Source organism: Pseudorca crassidens, chromosome 5 (assembly GCF_039906515.1).
Source record: "Pseudorca crassidens isolate mPseCra1 chromosome 5, mPseCra1.hap1, whole genome shotgun sequence".
Taxonomy (NCBI): Eukaryota; Metazoa; Chordata; class Mammalia; order Artiodactyla; family Delphinidae; genus Pseudorca; species Pseudorca crassidens.
The window spans coordinates 34,624,854-34,646,658 of record NC_090300.1 but is presented as its reverse complement, the minus strand read 5'-3'; the positions used below and the strand labels follow the sequence as shown (position 1 = coordinate 34,646,658).

Genomic DNA, 21,805 nt, shown 5'->3' with positions numbered 1-21,805 from the left:
TCACAGAAGGACAACTTGCAATGGAGCATGACAAAAATACTTCAGAAATACTTTGACCCTATTTTCTTGTGTATAGTTGAAGGTAAAGAAGAGTGATGTTATAAAGATGCTGCATTATCTGCAGAGGTGCCCTCTACTGTACTCATTTCTCCCATCTTAACCAACACATTTTTAAAACACTGTTGGTTAATTTGATTATTTAACAAGATGAGTACAAAAGGGCCACAAGCAGGGAATTTAATTTTTTCAAATATGAAGACAATCAAATCTTATTAAGGTCACATTAACTTAATGATATCTTATTAATATTACATCAGTACAAATGCAAGTACATAGGATCTCTAACAGTATATGTTCTGAATCTGGAAGAGTGTGGCAATGATGGTGGTGGTACAATTTTGACCACAGTTAACAGTACACTTATTTAGCTTTCATACCCAAAGCTGTTTTCCAGCTAACAAAACAAATAATTAGAAAGTTTATATTTTTATTGCCTAGGACTACAAAGAAGCAATAAATTATTTAAGTTAAAAATGTTCTAAATGATTTTTAAAATCCCTTACCGGTATCTATGAACAAATATACCCTTAAAAATAGAGTTCATCATATTTTCGATTTCATCCTGATTTTCTTGTAGCTGAAATGAAAAATAAATAAAAATATAAATTAAAATACTGATCATTTTATTTGTAATAAAGAGTTCCAATTGTTTTTAATTCCTGATTATTCTCATTCTGGGTAATTTTCAATCTTTTTTCTCATATATTGTGCAACAGATGTCTGAAATTAACAGTATTCTTTCATTATTTCTATAGCTTTTCTACATTGGCTTAAAACCACTTTCTGTCTCTCTCAACATGTATTACACAATGACTAAAAAGGAGTGGTGTGGTTAAGTGTGACCAGATTACTACCACAAAATATCACCTGCTTTCGGAATAGGCCTCAATTTCTTTACCTCTCCTGTCCAAACCAGGTCCCCTGCTTGGTTTTACATTTCTTGGTAACAGATCATCCTCGATTATCATATTTGTCACTGTGTAAGAAAGTTCCTATTCCACCTAAAGTATCCAAATATTACTCTGCGTCTGATTAGCAACAAACTGAGCATTGGTCAAATTCCCAATATAGGAGGAACAGCAGAAGATAGCAAGGACACTAGCCATTAGTGGTGAAATGCAGCAACAAAATAAAATACTATAGAAAAGATATAAATAAACTTCAGGCAATACTACACATCAAAGTTAAAGTTTGAGTTTACTACTCAAAAGGAACAAAAGCACTGATACAAAATCACATTCAAGATGATAGTTTTTATTTTAATTTGTTCTGCAGTGAAATATTTGCTTTTAGTGCATTTATACAAATGTGACAATAAAATTCCTTCAGACTTTCTCTTTTGCTATATGCTTTGTTTTGGGTTTTACTGAAATAACTTTGGGAATACCTTTATAGTAAATCATTCAAATTACTGAAACTTACTATAAGTTCTAATTTTGCTGCATTTATTATATAAAAAATTAAATAATTTATAAGAGATACAGTTTGGTTAGCAGTTCTTACTAAAGTACAGTTCCAAAACTTACTTACAATTATTTCTAGTATAGAATGTGCTATGAGTTGTACTGTGTTCCTCAAAACTTCATATGCTGAAGTCTTAACTCCCAGAACCTCAAACCTTATTTGGAAATAGGATTGTAGCAGATGTAATTAGTTAAGATGGGTTCATACTGGAGTAAGATGGGCCCCAAATCAAATATGACTGTCTCCTTTTTATAATGGAGAAATTTAGAGACACACACAGTGAGAAGGCCATGTGAAGATTAGAGTTATCTGCCAGTTCTAACCTATACAACTGTGAGACAATAAATTTCTGTTCTAAAGAAAAATCAGGGACTTCCCTGGTGGTGCAGTGGTTGGACTTGAACCCTGGTCTGGGAAGATCCCACATGCCACAGAGCAACTAAGCCCATGTGCCACAACTACTAAAGCCGGTGCACCTACAGCACATGCTCTGCAACAAGAAAAGCCACTGCAATGAGAAGCCCCCGCTCTCCGCAACTAGATAAAGCCCGCGTGCAGCAATGAAGACCCAATGCAGCCAAAAATAAATAGAATTTTAAAAAAATAATAATTAAAAAAAAAAGAAAAATCAGTTTGTGGTATATGCTACAGCAGTCCTAGCACTCCAATACAGCACAGACCATAATTTAATCATAAGTTTGTTGCTTCCTGCTGCCTGTTATAACCCATTATTTATTGACAGCAATATATTTATAGCATTGAGACATTATTCTTTTCTCAAGTTAAAATACAGACTAACACTGTACATCTAAAATTTCATTTCTGATTGGATGAATAAAAATGTTGCCTACTAAAAATCCAGTTTAAAATCTCTTTCAACACATTTATAAGAAAATTTCACTGTAAAATTGGAACCAATCTTATTATTAACAGAAATGTCTCATACATCTACTAATATATAGTCTTTGGCTTTCTCCTGCAATGCATCTTTGCTGGCCCCTAGTTCTGATGTTAGTATTTACCGTGCTTTCTGGGCCCACAGCTTGATAATCTTTTTGAGTTATCTAATTCCCAGACCACCTTCTTTCTAAAGTATGGTTGTTCTGTGTTTCTCTTCTGCCCTCAGACAGCACTCAGATAATCAAACACTGGCTGGAAGCAAATTCCAGTTTCACTTGAAAACTCTGAGCTCAAATAATCAAACTTAAAAAAAAAACTTTTAAAAATACACACAAACCTTTTTAGGAGAGTAAAAACACATATGATATATTTACTACACATTTACAGAACATAAGAATCACAGTTACTGTGAACCTTACCTCTTTGCGTTTCTGAAGTAGTAACTCCAACCTTTCGTTGGCTCTCTTCCCAATCATTTTATTTCTCTCAGCTTCATACTGTCTCTGTGTATTATCCTGATGAATACTGAGGTTTAAGGCAACATTCACCAGAGCAGTCATGAGCTTCATGGCTATGAAATAAAGTAAGATTACAGTATTTACTTGTGAATCAGAATTTCATCCATAAGATTACAAATTTATAACAGAAATGGATGATGGAAGGAAACTAGTCAACTTCTATGTTTTACAATCTAGGCATAATTTAAATAAGAAAGACGAAAAATTATTTTATAGAAATAAACTCCCCATTTTAGCCTGTGACAATTTTCTCTGCCTCAGTGTCCCTATAAGCTTGGCTCATTAACATTCCCACTTAAAAACAGACTCATCCTGGGAGTTCCCTGGTGGTCCAGTGATTAAGACTTGGTGCTTTCACTTCCGTGGCCCTGGGTTCAATCCCAGGTCGGGGAACTAAGATCCCAAAAGCTGCTCGGTGCGGCCAAAAAAAAAAAAAAAAAAAAAACTCCAAAACACCCAAAATGGACCCATCCTAATTATCAGCAGGAAGGATTTATGTAGTCTCCTCAACAACCCCTTTCCCTCACCTTCAAACATACACAACCTAAGTAAGAGCATACTAACCAAACCTTTTAGACCTTTCTTCTGGCCACCAATTCTGTGTATATAATTGCTTCCTTAATACCTTTACTTAGATGCGTCAAAGTGTCTTATTTGCTTACAATCAGTTCATGACTTTTACTCCCAAAGATGGTCCTTTCCCTGTGTTCCTCACCTCAATGAATGGCATAACCTCTGATCCCTGAAAAATAGACTGAACCTACCAAAGTCATTAAATTCATTAAAAATATATTCTGTGAATTTCTGACCGGTTTCCCCAGTCACAGTGTTAATGTATTTTTAAACACTCACTTGTATTTGTAAATCTAATTAAATATTATCAAACTTCTCTTTCAAGTCCTCTGAGGAACAGGTATGACACAAACCTTAACCTTTTGTCTATTCAAATTTACTTTCATCATTGAGATGATAAGAGTGTAGGGAATTCTGGTAAAGGAATAAAAGTTTGTGATGGGAAAATGATCTCCCTTTTTTTTCATTTAGTTTATTTATCTGCAAATACGAATGTTCAGTTATTAATGAGTGTTTTGGAAGAACCAATCTAAACATCTGCAAACATATACACAACTAAAGATGAGCATGCATTTCTTTTAAAGCTTCTAAAATTTCCCTTTAATTACATATATAAACATGTATACATAATAGTGTAACTATATCTATCTATCTACACATACACATACACACACACACAATTCGTTATTCGGAAACTCTATCTACATTTTGGTCAAATCCATGTTACTAGCAATGCTACTGCCCTCAAACCAAAATATAAGACAAAAATCCTAAAAACAAAATGTAAGTTAGTGAGTAGTTAGAAATGCATTTAAATGAAAATGTTTCCCTTTTCCTGAGATATGGCATCTAAATATAATAAATTGAAAAATCTTCTTGTGTTTCAAAATATAGGCTAGTGATTTTATAGCATTTTACAAATTGTCAGTAGAATACCTCTGAAGGTTAAAAGTACTCTTAAAATTAATCTGTATAAAAAAGAATAGCTCAAAGGCAGAAGGGATCTGGTGTATTCAAATTGCCCCAATCAGGGATAACAGATAACAGTTTAACAGAGCTTGTCCTAAGCATACGAAGTCATACCCAATTGGACCTTAATTCAGTTTATACTTCTAGATCTCTAAAATAAAATGACTTGAAGATCAAGGAATTGGAAAGCATTAAAATTAACACCAACTCTGGCTGGAATTCACCAGCAGAAGCTGAAATACAAATTTTCTTGAACTTAATTGTTTTTTGTCTTCAGCTATGTATCTCTTTGGGAACCCAGAACCCAAACTCCAGCTGTCATTGTGTAATGACCCTCCTCCCATCCTAGGTATATAGAAACAACAAAATATATCAACATACTAAAAAAAAATGCAAAATGATCAATATATTTTCAGAAACATATTAGATATGATAGAGCAGTATTTACTGAGATGTTTATGGACCTGTAAAATTTAAACTTCACTGAAATTTTCACTTTACATACTAACATAAAGCAAATAAACAGCTATTGAGGAGAGACTTCTAACTTAACGATATAGATACAACATGGGGATTGTGATAGGGATTATTGAGTCCACTGAAAAAAGACTCATTCCTGCATAGACTGAGCACTACTTAAGTTTTACTGGTATTATTAACAGAATTTTATAAATCCAGTAATTCAGCCTGGTTTCTATGATGTGGGCTTTGAAGTGCCTTCTCTTTGTCTACCAAGGAGAATACTTAATTTAGCCTTCATATTTTAACTGTTGGCTACAGAATGGCAAACTTGTTCTACCGCTGTGCTACTAAGAATGTGTTCTGCAAATATGTGTTGACCACAAATGGCTTGTTATCAGTTCATTAAAGGTATAAATTTGGAAGTAAGTTTTTAGAAATTTTTATAACAATCTGACAGAATAATCTTATGTCTACTGAATCTAGTAATAAAATGACACTAATATCATAATTAAAAAACTAGTCTTTCACCACAGAGAGTTCAAAAAACACTTATTTAGTGCATCCCCATTCATTTACCAATCCGTAAGTACTGAGCATTGTTTTGTGTACTAGAAGCACAAAAGTGAATGAGACAGAGTATCTGCTTCCATGATTTTTATCTTCTAGTGAGGAGAAAATAATATATCAATAGATAATATACAAATGAAAAAATCTATCAGTTAAAGAAAAAAAATATCGTTAAAAAAAGTAAAGTATGGTAAAAAGGACAGAGAGCAAATGGGGTGGCTAGGCCTCTCTGAAGAGCTCATATTTAAGCATGCATGAGGCAATGAGCATGATTACATGACAGAAAGTGTCCCAAGGAGAGGGAATAAAATGTGCAAAGGTTATGACGTAAATTGTTATGAGAGGGGACTCATAAAAGAGCAAGGTACTTAGTGTGGCTGAAGCACAGAAATAGGCAGAAGCAGGAGACAAGGTTGAGGAGGAAATCAAAAGGCCAGGTTGTAAGAGTTTTACTAGGAACTAGTTAGGACTCAAGAATTAAATCTAGGGCTTCCCTGGTGGCGCAGTGGTTGGGGGTCCGCCTGCTGATGTGGGGGATACGGGTTTGTGCCCCCGCCCAGGAGGGTCCCACATGCCACGGAGCGGCTGGGCCTGCGAGCCATGGCTGCTAAGCCTGCGCATCCGGAGCCTGTGCTCCACAACGGGAGAGGCCACAACAGTGAGAGGCCTGCGAACCGCCAAAAAAAAAAAAAAATCTAAATGAGATAAGACCCACTGGAAATTTTGGTGTGGGTGAGAAATAGTCTGATTTATACTTTTAAATGCTATATGAACAGACTAGCGAAGAGTAAAAGTGGAAGAAGGGAGACCAAATAGAAGAACACTGAAAGAGAACTGAACATATTTTGCCAAAAGCTTACAATAATGATTCTCGAGTTTTTGGCCTTGAGCAACTCAGTAAAGCAATGCTAGCTTGGATTGAAGTGGTAGCAGTAGGTGGAGAGAAAGTTAGATCTGAAATATATTTTCAAGGTAGAGCTAAAAGAATATGATAATATAGGAAATGAGAGAAATAGGAAAGGCAAGGGTAATTAGAATGTCTTGTGCTTATTAGTTATCTAAGTGGAGATGGTTAATAGATATACATCATAAAAATATTGGTTTTTAGAGCCATTAAACTGGATAACATATCGATTCAATGGACGACTATTCAGCCACTAGAAAAAAATGAGGCATGATTTATATATGCTGTAAAGTCTGCCAATAAACTTCTTGGTGGAAAAAAAGGCAAGATGCCTGTCACTGTGTATATTATAATATCATTTACGCATGAAGAAGGAATGAATTATTTATTATTATGTGCCAGTCACTCTTCTAAGCTCTTTACACACACTTATTCATTTATACCTCACAACTCTATCAAGTTAAGTACTATAATTATTTCTTTTATACATAAGAGAAAACTGAGGTATAGATTGGCTAAGAGACTTGGCAATTACACAGCCAGTAACTGGAAGAGATAGAATTTGATTACAGCCGTCATGCTCCATAGTCTAAGTTCTTAACCACTACACCATACTGTCTCTCACTGAATATGTATGTGCTATCATATTCATAAAATCTTTGGAAAGATATAAAAGAAACAGGCAACTTTGGTTGTATTCGGAGAAGGGAATTTGATGGCTGAGAGCCATGGGTAGAACACTGACATTTCACCATATAACATTTTTAAATCTGGAATTTTAAATCGTATGACAGCATTACTCTCTCACCATCATTTTTTTAAATTAATTAATTTTTTATACAGCAGGTTCTTATTAGTTATCTATTTTATACATATTAGTGTATATATGTCAATCCCAATCTCCCAATTCATCCCACTGACCCCCACTTCCCCCCCTTGGTGTCCACTTGTTTGTTCTCTACATCTGTGTCTCTATTTCTGCCTTGCAAACCGGTTCATCTGTACCATTTTTCTAGATTCCACATATATGTGTTAATATACGATATTTGTTTTGCTCTTTCTGACTTACTTCACTCTGTATCACAGTCTCTAGGTCCAACCACGTCTCTACAAATGACCCAATTTCGTTCATTTTTATGGCTGAGTATATTCCATTGTATGTATGTACCACAACTTCTTTATCCATTCATCTGTTGATGGGCATTTAGGTTACTTCCATGACCTGGCTATTGTAAATAGTGCTGCAATGAACATTGGGGTGCATGTGTCTTTTTGAATTATGGTTTTCTCTGGGTATATGCCCAGTAGTGGGATTGCTAGGTCATATGGTAATTCTTAGTTTTTTAAGGAACCTCCATACTGTTCTCCATAGTGGCTGTATCAATTTACATTCCTCCCAACAGTGCAAGAGGGTTCCCTTTTCGCCACACCCTCTCCAGCATTTGTTGTTTGTAGATTTTCCGATGATGCCCATTCTAACTGGTGTGAAGTGATACCTCATTGTAGTTTTGATGTGCATTTCTCTAATAATTAGTGATGGTGAGCAGCTTTTCATGTGCCTCTTGGCCATGTGTATGTCTTCTTTGGAGAGATGTCTATTTAGGTCTTCAGCCCATTTTTTGATTGGGTTGGTTTTTTTTGGCAGTGTTGGGTCTTCCTTGTTGCACGGGGGCTTTCTCTAGTTGTGGCGCATGGGCCTCTTATTGCAGTGGCTTCTCTTGTTGTGGAGCACGGGCTCTAGGCGTGCAGGCTTCAGTGGTTGTGGCACGCAGGCTCAGCAGTTGTGGCTCGCAGGCTCGGTAGTTGTGGCACACGGGCTTAGTTGCTCAAAGGCATGTGGGATCTTCCCGGACCAGGGCTTTAACCTGTGTTCCCTGCATTGGCAGGTGGATTCCTAAACACTGCACCACCAGGGAAGTCCCAGGTTGTCTGTTTTTTAATACTGAGCTGCATGCGCTGTTTATATATTTTGGAGATTAATCCTTTGTCTGTTGATTCGTTTGCAAATATTTCCTCCCATTCTGAGGGCTGTCTTTTCATTTTATTTATAGTTTCCTTTGCTGTGCAAAGGCTTTCAAGTTTCATTAGGTCTCATTTGTTTATTTTTGTTTTTATTTCCATTACTCTAGGAAGTGGGTCAAAAAAGATCTTGCTGTGATTTCACTACCGTTATTTTTTAATAGAAATAATAAAAACATGGAATTCGTTTTCACTTTATTCACTGAGGAGTGAATAAAGATAAAAACGTCTTTAGATTGAGTCTGAGATAATTCAATATTTACAGTTTAGCTTTCTACAGTCCACCAAAACAGTGCTTCAAGAAGGAAGAAGTAGTTATGTCTTTCAAGAAAGATGACACTAAGAAGGTAACTGCTGACCTCAACAAGAGCAAAGGCAGTGAACAGGTAGATAGAAACCTGATTGGAGTGGGTTTAAAGAGAATAAGAAGAGAGTGAGTAGAGACAGTAAATAGAAATAATTCTTTAAGATTTGCTATAAAGAAAAGGAGAAAAATAGGACTATAATTAAGGAGTATGTGGAAACAAGGGAGGGTGTGATGGTCAGTCTTATGTGTCAACTTGGCTAGGCTACGGTATCCAGTTATTTAATCAAGCACTAATCCAGGTGTTACCGTGAAGGTATTTTGTAGATAAGATTAACATCTGTAAGTAAAGGAGACTACCTTCAGTAATGTGGTGGCCTCATCCAATCAGCTGAATGCCTTAAGAGCAAAAACCGAGGTTTCCTAGAAAACAATTTCTGCCTCAAGACTGTACAACTCCTGCCTAAGTTTCTAGCCTGCTGGCCTGCCCTACAGATTTTAAAATTGCCAGCTCCCAAATTGTGTGAGCCATTCACTAACATAAATCTTCCTCTCCCCCAATATATATATCTGTGTGTGTGTATGCAAATAAGAAAATAAGTACCTAAGTATATCTCCTGATGAGTCTGTGTTTCTGAAGAGCCCTAACTGATACAGAGTGTTTCTAAAAGATAAACGCTGTTATAGCATATTAATATAATGATAAAGGGGATGGGGGAACTGAAGCAGGACAGAGAGAAAAAACACCCTGAAGAGTAAAGTTCTTGAACAGGAATTGGATCCACTGCACAAGGGCAAGGACTAACCTTAGATAGATAGTACTGTAATAAAAGAAAAAGCAGAGTATATGTGTACTGGTACACCTAGATAAGTAGGTTTAATCACTGAAGGATTCTCTTCTGTCTCTATAAAGCTAGCAAGATAATCAGCTAATTGTGAAGAAAAGAGGATAGCAGATGCTACAGGTTTGAGGAGAAGGTGTGAAATAATCTTATAAGAAAGTAGGAATATCCATGGCATAGAATACTGTAATAGGATTGCCAGGCAGCACTAAAGGTCCACTTGAGAGAAAAATGTAAAATGCCCAGCCATTATAACTATGTGTTGTTCTATAGCCACTTTCAGCTCCACTTGTGTAGGTACGGAACAGGTAGTAATATGAGGTTTTCCTAGGGGGTATAATGGAGGGCAAGGATGTTGAGGATCCTTCATGAGAAGGACATGATTAAAATAAACCTGAATAACAGAATCTATGCTAGGAAAGTGGAGGCAGTGAGGACATCAAGAACACTAAAAAACAGAGTATCAAAGAATTTAAAGCCCCAAAAGAAGAAAAACAATGTTGGAGCTGGGAACATATAAAACAAAAACTGGAACAAAAGAGATTATTGGCAACTGGGATGGTTAAAATTAAGATTATGGACACTGGCCCTTTTATTTACTATTCAACAATTTGCATTTATGTGTTCTTCAACATAAAAATGAAAACTAAAAAGCTGTCTTTATATTTAGTGATACCTACTATACTTTTGAAAACTATTACTATAAACCCTGGAAATATATATGATAATGGGACAAAACTAAATTTTAAAGAGAGGTATGATTATATTCCCTCTTTTTTTTTTTTAAATTGAAGTACAGTTGACTTACAATGTTGTGTGAGTTTCTGGTGTATAGCAAAGTGATTCAGTTATACATATATACATATTTTTTTCATAATGGTTTATTACAGGACATTGAATATAGTTCCCTGTGCTATATAGTTCAACACTGTTATCTGTTTTATATATGGTAGTTGGTATCTGCAAATCCCAAACTCTTAATTTATCTCCCCCACCCCCTTTCCCGTTTGGTAACCATAAGTTTGTTTTCTATGTCTGAGTCTATTTCTGTTTTGTAAATAAGTTCATTTGTATCATATTTTAGATTCCACATATAAGTGATATCATATGGCCTTTGTTTTTCTGACTTACTTCACTTAGTATGATAATCTCTAGGTCTACCCATGTTGCTGCAAATGGCATTACTTCATTATTTTTTATGGCTGAGTAGTATTCCATTGCAATTATGTTCCTTCTTTAGTTTTAAAAAACTTATTTAAAAAAACAAAAAGGCTTACAATAAACTTCCTCTTTCCAAATAATAAACATTTAATCAATCCCTGTCTCTTAAAAACCCAACCAAAATAATGAGAAAACAATTTTCTTCTTCAATAAATCCAGAAAATTACCTGCAACCCCAAACCACAATGTATCAATATACGTATATGGAAAGCAGACGGATGAAGCATGCAAATCAAACCAAATGGTTGAAAAAGCTTGACAACTATATCTAAAGAAATACAAAAAGAAAAACAATTTTGGTGTGTAGAACCCAAAAGCATTAAGGAATTGGAGAAGTATTGGTGTCCACAGAAGATGAAGTGAAATAAGGTCTGGAAATAGGAGCATTATTTCAAAGTTTGTATAGTAAGTAATTAAATCTCCACTCGAACCTAGGCAGTCAGGCAATTCCCCCAACATACACTCATCTTGGAAGTCCAGAAAGTTTATTCCCTGAAGAATATAAACCAGAGATTTGGACTCATCAGACACAGAGGAGGGATACAGGTGAAGTGCAGAGTGCCCTGGGTGCTCCTTCACCCTGTATTAACTCCCAAATGGCAGACAGCAAACAGACTTAAGGAGATTGAAAGATCCTTCTGCAAAGAAGCTAAACTTCCCTAGGGAAAAATAATTATCAAGAGTTTAGGGTCCACAGTGAAAATGGTATGTGACCACAGGACCACCCTACAGTGATGCTCACCAAAGAGGCCAGAGCCATTGCCCCTCCCTGTCAAACACAACACACACACACACCCATGCCACCCCCAACCCCCACCCTCTCTGGCAATCTGCTCTTTAGTGTCTCATTGTCAGCAATGACTAGAAAGCCAATGAATAGATACTTAAGGAACGTTTCCAACATGAAAGACACTGATAAAAGCAGAGAATTGGAAAAGAGGTCAGAGTAGGGTGTTAAAAAAAAAAAACTTCAGAGTAATAATTAACGTTGTCAAAGAGAGATAAAAGAAAATGTTACATCCATGAAACAGTGTTAAAAAAAAAAAAGACTTGGATAATGCAAAAGAACTCTTAGAATATTTAAAATGATAATGAAAATTAAGCTCAATAAAGCTGAAGAAATACAAGAAAAGTGAACAAAAAGACTAAGGAATGGAAGCTAAAAGAGAAACAACAAGAAACTCAGGATTGATTCAACAGATTAACATCCAAGTAATATGTATTCTATAAAGAGTGCCCAGCATAATGAATGGGAATTATATACACACATTAGGGTATATCACCATGATATTTCAGAAAATCAGGAACAAAAAGAACAGAAAGCTTCCAAAGACAAGAAACAGGATCAGAATCAGAACTTTGAAACAGGATTGGTCTTCTCAACAGCAATATTGGAAACAAGAGGAAAAATTCTGAAGAAAATTTTCAATAAGTTCCACATTGGTTCAATTAAATGTAAGAATAATTTTTCAGGCATGTAAAATCTCAAATATATACTTTTCCAATACTCTTTTTCTCAAGAACCTATCAGAAAACATGCTACCCAAAAAGGAGAGAATAAATTTAAAAAGAAAAAAAGGGCAGGCCAAAGATAGAGGTTTCAACAAAAGACAAAGGATCCAAATAATGGCAGAAAAGTTAAATAACTTAAAGGACATAAAGATTTTAGAAAACAACACAGCCTTATCAAACATAATTGTAAAAAATTAAAAGTACAGAAAATGTACCCCACAAAATTGATTATAACATCCTATTATTTGTTTAAAAATAAAATAAAAAATCCTCACATAAAAGGAAACACCGACATGTCATGACAAAATTAAGAAGTGGTATGATTATGGCTAATTTTTATTTTTGTACTTTTCTCCTATTCTGAATTCTTTGTAAGTTGTATATGTAATTTTATATGTACAGAAAATGTTTAAACATACAACATGGAAGTATTAATGAAAAATCTACAAGAAATTTTCTCAATTTCTCTATCCTCTTTAGAGCCAAACCAAGCAAGCTCTGTCATTCTATCACAGTTATAATATCAGACACTTACTGAATGACTTGTATATGTGAAACATTTAACACGAATTATTTCATTTAAGCCTCACAACACTCCTATAAAATGGGACTATTAGTAGCAACACTATACAGATGAGGAAAGTGAGGCCCTAAAGTTAAGTAACTTGTCCAAGGTTACCAAGTTGATACATAAAAGATATGATTATAAAATGATTTTAAAAATCATAATTTCTTTACAAAAACTAGCCCCCAAAAGAAAACTAATTTTCATACCCGATGACAGAAAGTAAAGGCGATAAATCTAAGAAAATGATACTTCTGTAACTAGAAAATGTAAAACATTACTCTAGATACCTATATTTACATTTGAAAGAGTAATTACATTTAAAAAGTTTACTGTATTTTATGTGTACAGTTATAAGATATAGTGGCACTCGCAAATTTGGTCTATTATTGGGCATTAATCTCATGAGAACACCAAAAGTCTACTACATACAAATTCTAGAAAGGTGAAAAAAAAGTGTTATATCTAGAGGAGCAACGAGAAACACAAAGGTATTAAAGTTAAAAAAAATGCACTGGTGAAAATACAAAGCAATGAGAAAGTAAAAATTTCTTTAATGAATAAAAGGAAAATATAAAGAAATTAAGGAAGAGAGCTTATTTATACTCTAACAGTCTGCTCTTTGATGATGCCAGATTGACCTAAAATTTTGAGGTTCTAACCATAGCAACCAGAAATATTCAGTCTGGTTAAGAGTTATAAAATACCTACTGAATTTAATAAATAGAATTTGGCATGTGAGAGCCAAAAAGATATGTAAAAAATGAAAGTGCATGCTGTTAGTTTTCTTAATAGCAGTTTCTGAAAGATCTGTTTATTTACTTGTTTCTGATTTCCCCATTTGCAATGTCTTCTATTACGAAAATAGTAGGTGTTCAATAAATTCTGAGGAAAAAAAACACGAGTGAAGGGAAACACTGCACACACTACTGGCTCTTACTGTCATTACAGAATAACAGCCGCAGTTTACTAAATGTCAGGCACTAGTTCAAGCTTTCTTAATTTCTTTTAATGAGGTAGCTATCATTATCTTTCCCACTTTGCATATGAAGAAAGTGAGGCCAAAAGGACTTGTCCAAATTACCCAATTAGTAAAAGGAAGAAAGGGATATGTATTCAGACAGCCTGGTCCAGAACCCATTCTATGAACCCTATATTATATGGTTTCAGCAACCAAAAGCCAAAGAAAAGACATCAATTTACTGAGACAAGATTATTTTCAGTCTGTGATGGGAGAACAAAGAAATTTCTTACAGCTTTTCTTTTCTCAGAGTAAAAGTCCAGAGATGCTGACTTGGTAAAAAAATGTTAATCAACAACAAATCATATGTCAATATAAAATCAACCATATACCAATATAATAATGTTCAACAATGAGATACAAAGAAATGTTTACTTCCGCAAGAATCTGAGAGTGACCTATTATTGTTAACTAGTGGTAAAGACTGGCCTCCCAGCATAATGAGCCACCTGACTGTCATATGATGATCTTAACCACATTTTCTAATTTTTTCAGAATTCATTTTAGAAAAAAATAGAACAGAATCAATCACCATGCTATATTAATAAAATTTTGTAGTCTTAATCCCCCTTTGTTCAAATCAGCATTTTCACTTTAGAAGTGAGAGGTAGCCAGTATCTATCTATTTGTAACATAGAAAATTATGCAGGTGAGAAAACATCAAAAGATAAAAAAGGTAAACCAACATTATTCATCTCGCCATCTAACAAAAATTTGAAGTCACCAACTTCTAACGTATTGGCATACATTTTAAAAACAAATGCCTAAGTATAATATAACTATAAATCTAAAAAATAGATCCTTTGAGATTAGAATTATCTTTATAATACCAAACAACACAGTGGTAAAACAAAGGGAAACCTACTTGTTTTTGAGCTGGAGGAGGAAAATATTTTTTCATGAAGATTCCATGAAATTGGGGAAAGAAAATATGTCCAGCCTCAGATTGTAAATCCACCAAAATAATAATGACAAAATACTACTTATATAAATTAAATCCACAAACTATGTTCTATTCTAATATGTCTGAGATAGCTATTTAGAAAAGCAACAAAGGCACTTAATTCTGAAGATAAATCGGTAATGAAAACTTTATTACAGTGTAAAGCTTCTTTATTAAGCTGAGTCAGACATATAAGAGAGTATGCTTTACAATTCCAATTAAAAGAATAGAAAAAAATAAGGAAAATATAATACAAAATGTAATTGCTAACAGTCTGTTTCAATTTAATGGTAAAAAGAATTCCAAAAAGAAGGGAGAAAGCACAGTTTACTGGGAAAATGAGACTACTTCTACCTGGAGAATAAACAAACCTGAAGAACTACAAAATGATGAAAATTTTAGTAAAAATGTGACAAAAGTACACAATTAAATGCAATGCATAAACACTGACAATTGGGACATATTATTAACTAATAACAAGAAAATGGGATATTTGGAAAATAGATTAAAAGTACTATTGATAAAACCACTCTGATGATTTATGAAGCTCTAAAACTTATCTTGTCTGTACCCTACAAAACAACTAACCTGATTGTCTCTCTTCTCAGCTAAGATATAAGCAATGTCAAGGAGCATTTTATTCCAAAGCCGATAATCATATCTGGCCATAACTGCCTTGTAACTGTCCATGCACATAGTCTTTGAAGCAGAGGATTAAATGTTCCTGCCCATTTTATCTAGTCCCCAAGACTCCTCCTGCAAAGTGAATAAAAATGATTATCTTTTAATCTACCCCTTATACACATACCATAAAAGAAAAAAAGGGAGGGGGTACCAGAGAAGAGAGCAAAGATGAAAAGAAAATAATCCTTGAAAAGATGGATAATTATTATCCAGCCTGGAATTAAGTTCTCAGCAAGATCTCTGTGCTTTGTTGTTGGGTAGGTGACTGATGTCTCACTTTTTATGAAACTGAGCTTTGGAAGACATGATCATTAATGTACACAGAGAAATTACAGTAATATTTTGAAATAAATTTGAGAATAGGTTAGCTTTTAAAAAATAAGTATAAACATAACATTGATCTCCTATTTTTCTTGATTTCTGATTTTGAAAAGTAATTAACAAATACAAATAGGCTAGATGATATAAAAAAAAGCTGAGGAGAAAACCAAATGGCATTTATCAGGCAGTTTTAAAAGCTATCATGATCACAGGTAAATTGTGAGAAAAGAAAGACAGAAAGGCACTGGAAGGAGGAGGGAGCAACTCAACTCAAAAGAAATAGGAGGAAAGCCATAATTAAAATATGTTTAAGCACACATAAAATTAGCAATGTATAGATTACCAAAGGGATAAATATACGAAAAACAAGAAAATAATAAAAGTCACTGAAAATGGGCCAATGGAAAGAAGAGCTGAAATGGACCATCATAAAGTCAGTAAAATACAGTAATATTTCATTTACATGGCAGTGAAGGACAAATGCAAATGAATTAAACTGCATTTTTCAGGAAACTGAAATGTTTTAAAACTCAAAATATTCTGTCTATTTCTATAATATACTATTCCTTCTCTTGTGTTCATAAATAGAGTATGTGGCATATATTTAGTCTTTTATATAAAATGCACACAGGTTTCTGGATTAAACAGAGGTAGCTGGCCGCTACAGAGGAGCCCCAGATTGCTCTGTATCTTGATATCTGTAAGCAAATTTTTTTTGTCTTTTTTGTTATAAATTATCGTTTCACAATTCTGTCAGCAGGACAGAATCTAACACTTGTCCTCCAATCTAACACTTGCTTCTCTTTCTCTCTTGGCATTGGGAAACTAGATAATAACTCTTTATGGCAGTAATTTTGGCTATTCAGAAGTAACTTCTATCTTATGTTTAAGTTTTGTTTATTTCAAATCACTGCATTTACTATGCATCTGAAAACCAGCTAAACAAGAATTACTGTACGTAGATAAAAGAAAGATGAAAAGTAAACAGAAAATATAAAGAAAAGAAAAAAAGCAAACATAAAGGGCAGAAGATTCTAAAAGTGATGAAATTAGAAAGAAAAATTGTATAGCATCAGATAACTTTTAAGTAATAAACAGTATATTTACAGTACCTTTTCAAAAAGTTACAACTGGGTACAAGATCTCTTTTTATTCCTAATAATGAGGAAGAGGATACTCTCAAAACACAGAATAAAATATGTTTGATGTTTGTTCTATATAGAAAATTTTTTCAACAATAAATTGTGTGATTTTACCTTTTTAAAAAAGATAAAATTAAGTAAAAGATCTTCCTCTTTTCCCAGTGAGAAAAAGGACACCCTCAAAAGAATAACTGTGTGTCATGTTTGCTCCATATAGAACTGCAACTAAGGGAATAATGGACACTAATAATATGTATTAACCACATTAAGGAAGGAAAAAGGAGTGGAAAAAAATATGGATGACTCTATATAAAATTATCACATTGGCTTTAGGCAACAGGTTAAACCAGAAAATGATAAAATTTTAAATCCAGGGTTTGCAATGTGTAGTCCCCAAAGTATCAGTGTCAGCAACAGCTAGAAACCTGTTAAACTCGGGGGCAAGGCCACACAATCTGTTTCAGTAAGGCCTGGAGGTGATTCTGATGCATGCTAAAGTTTAAGAATCAATGCATTCAATAAATTAGATAAATGAGAAATGTAAATTCAAGACGAAATGCAATTAATTAAATTAAATCTCATTTTTTGTCATGGTAATGTGCAAGATGAATATAGCCAGAGTTATTGCTATTAAAAAGGATGTAATTTGGGAGTATTTAAATATATGTGTATGTACATACACACACATTCTCTCTCTCTGTATTACAGGAGAAAAAGAACAATCATTTAGTCATTTTAGGTAAGCACAGTTAAAATCGTTGAGGAATTGAGAACGATGGCTAAATTAACAAAATTACCTTGTTACGGAAAAACAAGGGGAAAAAGAACATACTTGACTCAATTTGTCTACATAATTCTAAAATAAAAGCAAAAGTGAAAATTATAATGTCAGTTCTTCAGGACTCAGCCTACCTACCTGAACTGATTTTAGACACATTACATTTAGGTTATTACAGCACTAGGAATAGAAAAAATGCCAGCTAGGTCACACTTACCTATTACAATTGGATAGAATTGTTTAAAAATACATATATATAAACAAAATTTACACATTTATGTATAATAACAATGAACTATGAAGCAATGTAATTAAGTAGAAAAACTACTATGAATTTGGAATTTCAACTATTATTTGGGTTTACCAAAGAACATGGCCTGGTGGACTCTTAAAATTTATTTGGTTATAAAATAAAAATGCAGGAAAATACATGTTCAGAAAGAGATTTGGTAACACTCGCCAGAAAATTTCAATTTTCATTCTCAAGACTATCAAATGCCAGTTATCAAAATAGGCACACATTTTACTTAGAGAATACAAACCATTCATGTGAATTTTGGAGAAAAACTATTTTTCAAGAGCAAAGTAATGAATTTAATATTTAATCTAAATAAAACTTAACTAGAATAGAACATATTTAACAAAACTAAATTGAAAAGGAAATAAAATGTTGGTTACTTACCAGCAAGGGTACTTGTATGTCTAAAAGCTCTGACCTGGGAGTCTGACAAACCAGTCAAAAGGGAGATTACTGTGTCCATCATATACTCATCATAAATTATGCTATACTGACATTGTCGAATCAGGACTCCAATAAATTCACAAAAGTTTGAACGAAATTTTTTCCACTGAGGTCCAGGCATGGTAAGGGGGTAATCACCACTGTCCTAAAAGGGATAAAAAAAGAACATATTAAATATGACATCAAGTTTGATCAGTATTTTTTCCTCCTACTGGAAAAGGAACATTTTTCTCAAAGTAGATATGGACAGAAATCAAGGGGCACAAGATGTCTTTCTCTTTTTTTGCTTGTTTTGATCTTCAACATCTAAATTGTTAATGTGCTCAAAATTATTATCTACAACCAGTATTTAATCCATTATTCTAAGCCATTCATTCAAAATAATAGTTCCAGTTTTGCTGTACTTGGGTCCTAGTTGAGATAATTTAAAGTAGGAAATTAAAAAAGAATTGAAGTTTAGACTAGAAAGGATATTTGCTACTGAATTCAGATCAAACTAATGGTGATACCTGTGAAATATAGCATCTTTCAATTATTTTAAATAGACACTTTAAAGAATTGACAGTTTCAAGAGTATAAGCACTTCATTAAGAAGTCCAAAACCAACTTTTCACATCTGAAACTGCAAACCTGTTTTTTCCAATTTTACTATGAACTTTCAATTAACTCTATTTTATGGAGTGAATTTATTAACTTTTCAACGAAAAATATCTAGCATGGGCTCTTGGTATCACGAGATTGTGTTATCTTGTTTAAAATACGAAACTGACAGTTGAACCCAGCAGAGGTTTCCCACTCCAGCCTAAAACATTTTGGTGGAGGAATGGAAATTCACAAGGCAGAGAGTGCGAAATTCTGTGAACACAGTTATCTGTATACTCTCAATTTGTGGCTATTTGTCTTTTTAGGCCAAACTGCTGTTAGGAAAATTGGTTATAAATGAGGTCTTGAGCTCTGTTGGTGTCCCAGGAAAGAGAACTAGTGTGACACTTAGAACAGCAAGAAATCCCAAGAGCAAGGAACAGAAAGCAGAGATAGGGAAGAGCTTGGCAGTCAGTCAAATATCCCCAAAGAAAGTTAATTTTGGCACTACATGAGTATTATGTGGGTTACTAAGCTCTATAGGACATCAAAAAGGAACTGAAGGGGCTAGCTGAATCCTCCCTGCTCTTTAGACTGGGGGTGTGGGAGCACAGACTGGAGAGGGTAGCAGGATGGAGAGGGGAGACGCTTCTCAAAGGTATCTCTGAAGGCTGCCTGCTGCGTCCATTTCACAAAAGCCCACCAGGGTAGAGTCTCTTTTGCTTTGTACCAACTGTGAGATTCAGCCATTTAGTGCTCACAACCAGATCTGGGCCCCAAGGAAAGTACAAAGAAAAGAATCTATCTAAACAGCCCCAACAGCAAGAGGAAAGGAAGCCAGAAAAATCACCATTTAGGAAAACCTAAATAAAACATAAGTATATTTCAAAGATTCAAATGCAGCATAAAACAAAACAAAACTCTAGGGAACTGAAAAACACACTTTTTTTGAGGTATAATTCACATATAACATTAGTTCCAGGTATAAAATATAATGATTCAATATTTGTATATATTACAAAATAATCACAATAAGTGTAGTTGACATCTGTCACCATAAACAGTTACAAATTATTTTGCTTTTCTTGTGATGAGAACTATTAAGATCTACACTCTTAGCAATTTTTCAATATGCAATACAGTATTAATAACTATAGTCACCATACTTTACATCCCCAGGACTTATTTATATTACAACTGGAAGTTTGTACCTTTTGTCCCACTTCACCCATTTTGCCCATTCCCCCCAAACCCTGGCAACTACTCTGTTCTCTGTATCTATGAGCTCGCTCAGAGTTCTTTTGTGTTGTTTTGTTGTTGTTGTTATTTTCATTTCACATATAAGTGAGATCATATGGTATTTGTCTTTCTCTGACTTATTTCACTTAGTGTAATGTCCTCAAGGTCCGTCCATGTTGTCACAAATGGCAAAATTTCCTCTTTTTAACAACTGAATACTATTCCTCTGAGTGTGTGTGTGTGTGTGTGTGTGTGCGCGCGCGCGCGCGCGCAGGCGTTTACCACATTTTCTTCACCCATTCATCCATTGATGGACACTTAGGTTATTTCCATGTTTGGCTATTGTAAATAATGCTGCCATTAACATGAGGGTGCAAATACCTAAAATACTTTATTTCTTAAAAAATTCAGTTGATGAACTGAAGGAAAGGATGGTTACTGATAGGAGATACATTAGTAGCCTAGAAAATAATGTGCAAGACATATCAGAGAAAAAAAACATGTAAATGCTAGATGAGGCCTGTGGAAAAAACCTTTTAAAATGGACAAAGTAGGTTAGTATTACCTTTTAAACCTTCTGTCCTTTCCTTTTTCATTGATTTGGAACTCATATGTGGTGCTGATGGTCAACAGCCATTTTGCAACCATGAGGGGACAGTATGAAGATAAAGAATGGTACAGAGAAAGATGGAAAAAATGTAGGTCTTTGCTCTGTTGAGGTGTAGTATCAATACCAACCATGTTCTCTCTACTCCCAAATTTATTTTGTGTGAGACAAACTCCTGTGAATTAAAGCCACTGTTGGTCAGATTTTCTGTTACTCACAAACAAATCCATTCCTGTTATAGCAGAATTACAAGCAGTGGGAAAAGATGAATTACTCAGTAAATGACTTTGGTACAGTACAACTGGCTTTTCATTAGAAAAAAATCAGATATGTATTGCACCATACACTAAAATAAATTCCTAATGAAATCAAAACACTTAAAAATACTCAACCAAAAAAAGAAATAGCAGAAAACATGGAAGAATCTTTAACCGTGGTCATTTTTAAGTCTTTTGTCATTTACAGACAGTTCTGGGTATACTCTGATGCATTTGCAAAAATGTTCCTATACAAGGTTTCATCTTCAAGGAATTCATGGAAAAGACTCTGACAAGTACAGGTTTCTGGTAACTGACTATACTGCTGAACTGAATGAATAAGTATTTTCAGAACTCTAATGGAAAACTGATGAATTCATTAAAGTGCTAACAAAAGATCAAGATGAAAAAAATATTAATTACATGGGACTGAGTGAGCTGATGAGTATGATTATAATTTTTGTGACTTTCTCTTTAAATAAAAAATCCCACAAGGACACAGAGGCAAAAAATATACAAATCAATTTTCACTGCAAAGTAAAGGAGCTGTTACAGTGGAGGATTACTGGACTGAACGTCAATATTATGACATAGTATGAGTGTTTCATG

At 34.2% G+C, this 21,805-nt stretch overlaps 1 protein-coding gene across 1 annotated transcript in view; it reads right to left on the bottom strand.

Annotated features, from left to right (window-relative positions):
- STAG1 (STAG1 cohesin complex component) overlaps positions 1-21,805 on the bottom strand; it is a 423,440-nt gene that overhangs the window by 146,497 nt on the left and 255,138 nt on the right. The window contains exons 7-9 of the mRNA XM_067737732.1: positions 18,452-18,656; positions 2,844-2,995; positions 564-637 (exon numbers count right to left, since the gene is read on the bottom strand). Of these exons, the coding sequence (XP_067593833.1) occupies positions 564-637; positions 2,844-2,995; positions 18,452-18,656 (431 nt within the window). The remainder of the gene's footprint in view (positions 1-563; positions 638-2,843; positions 2,996-18,451; positions 18,657-21,805) is intronic.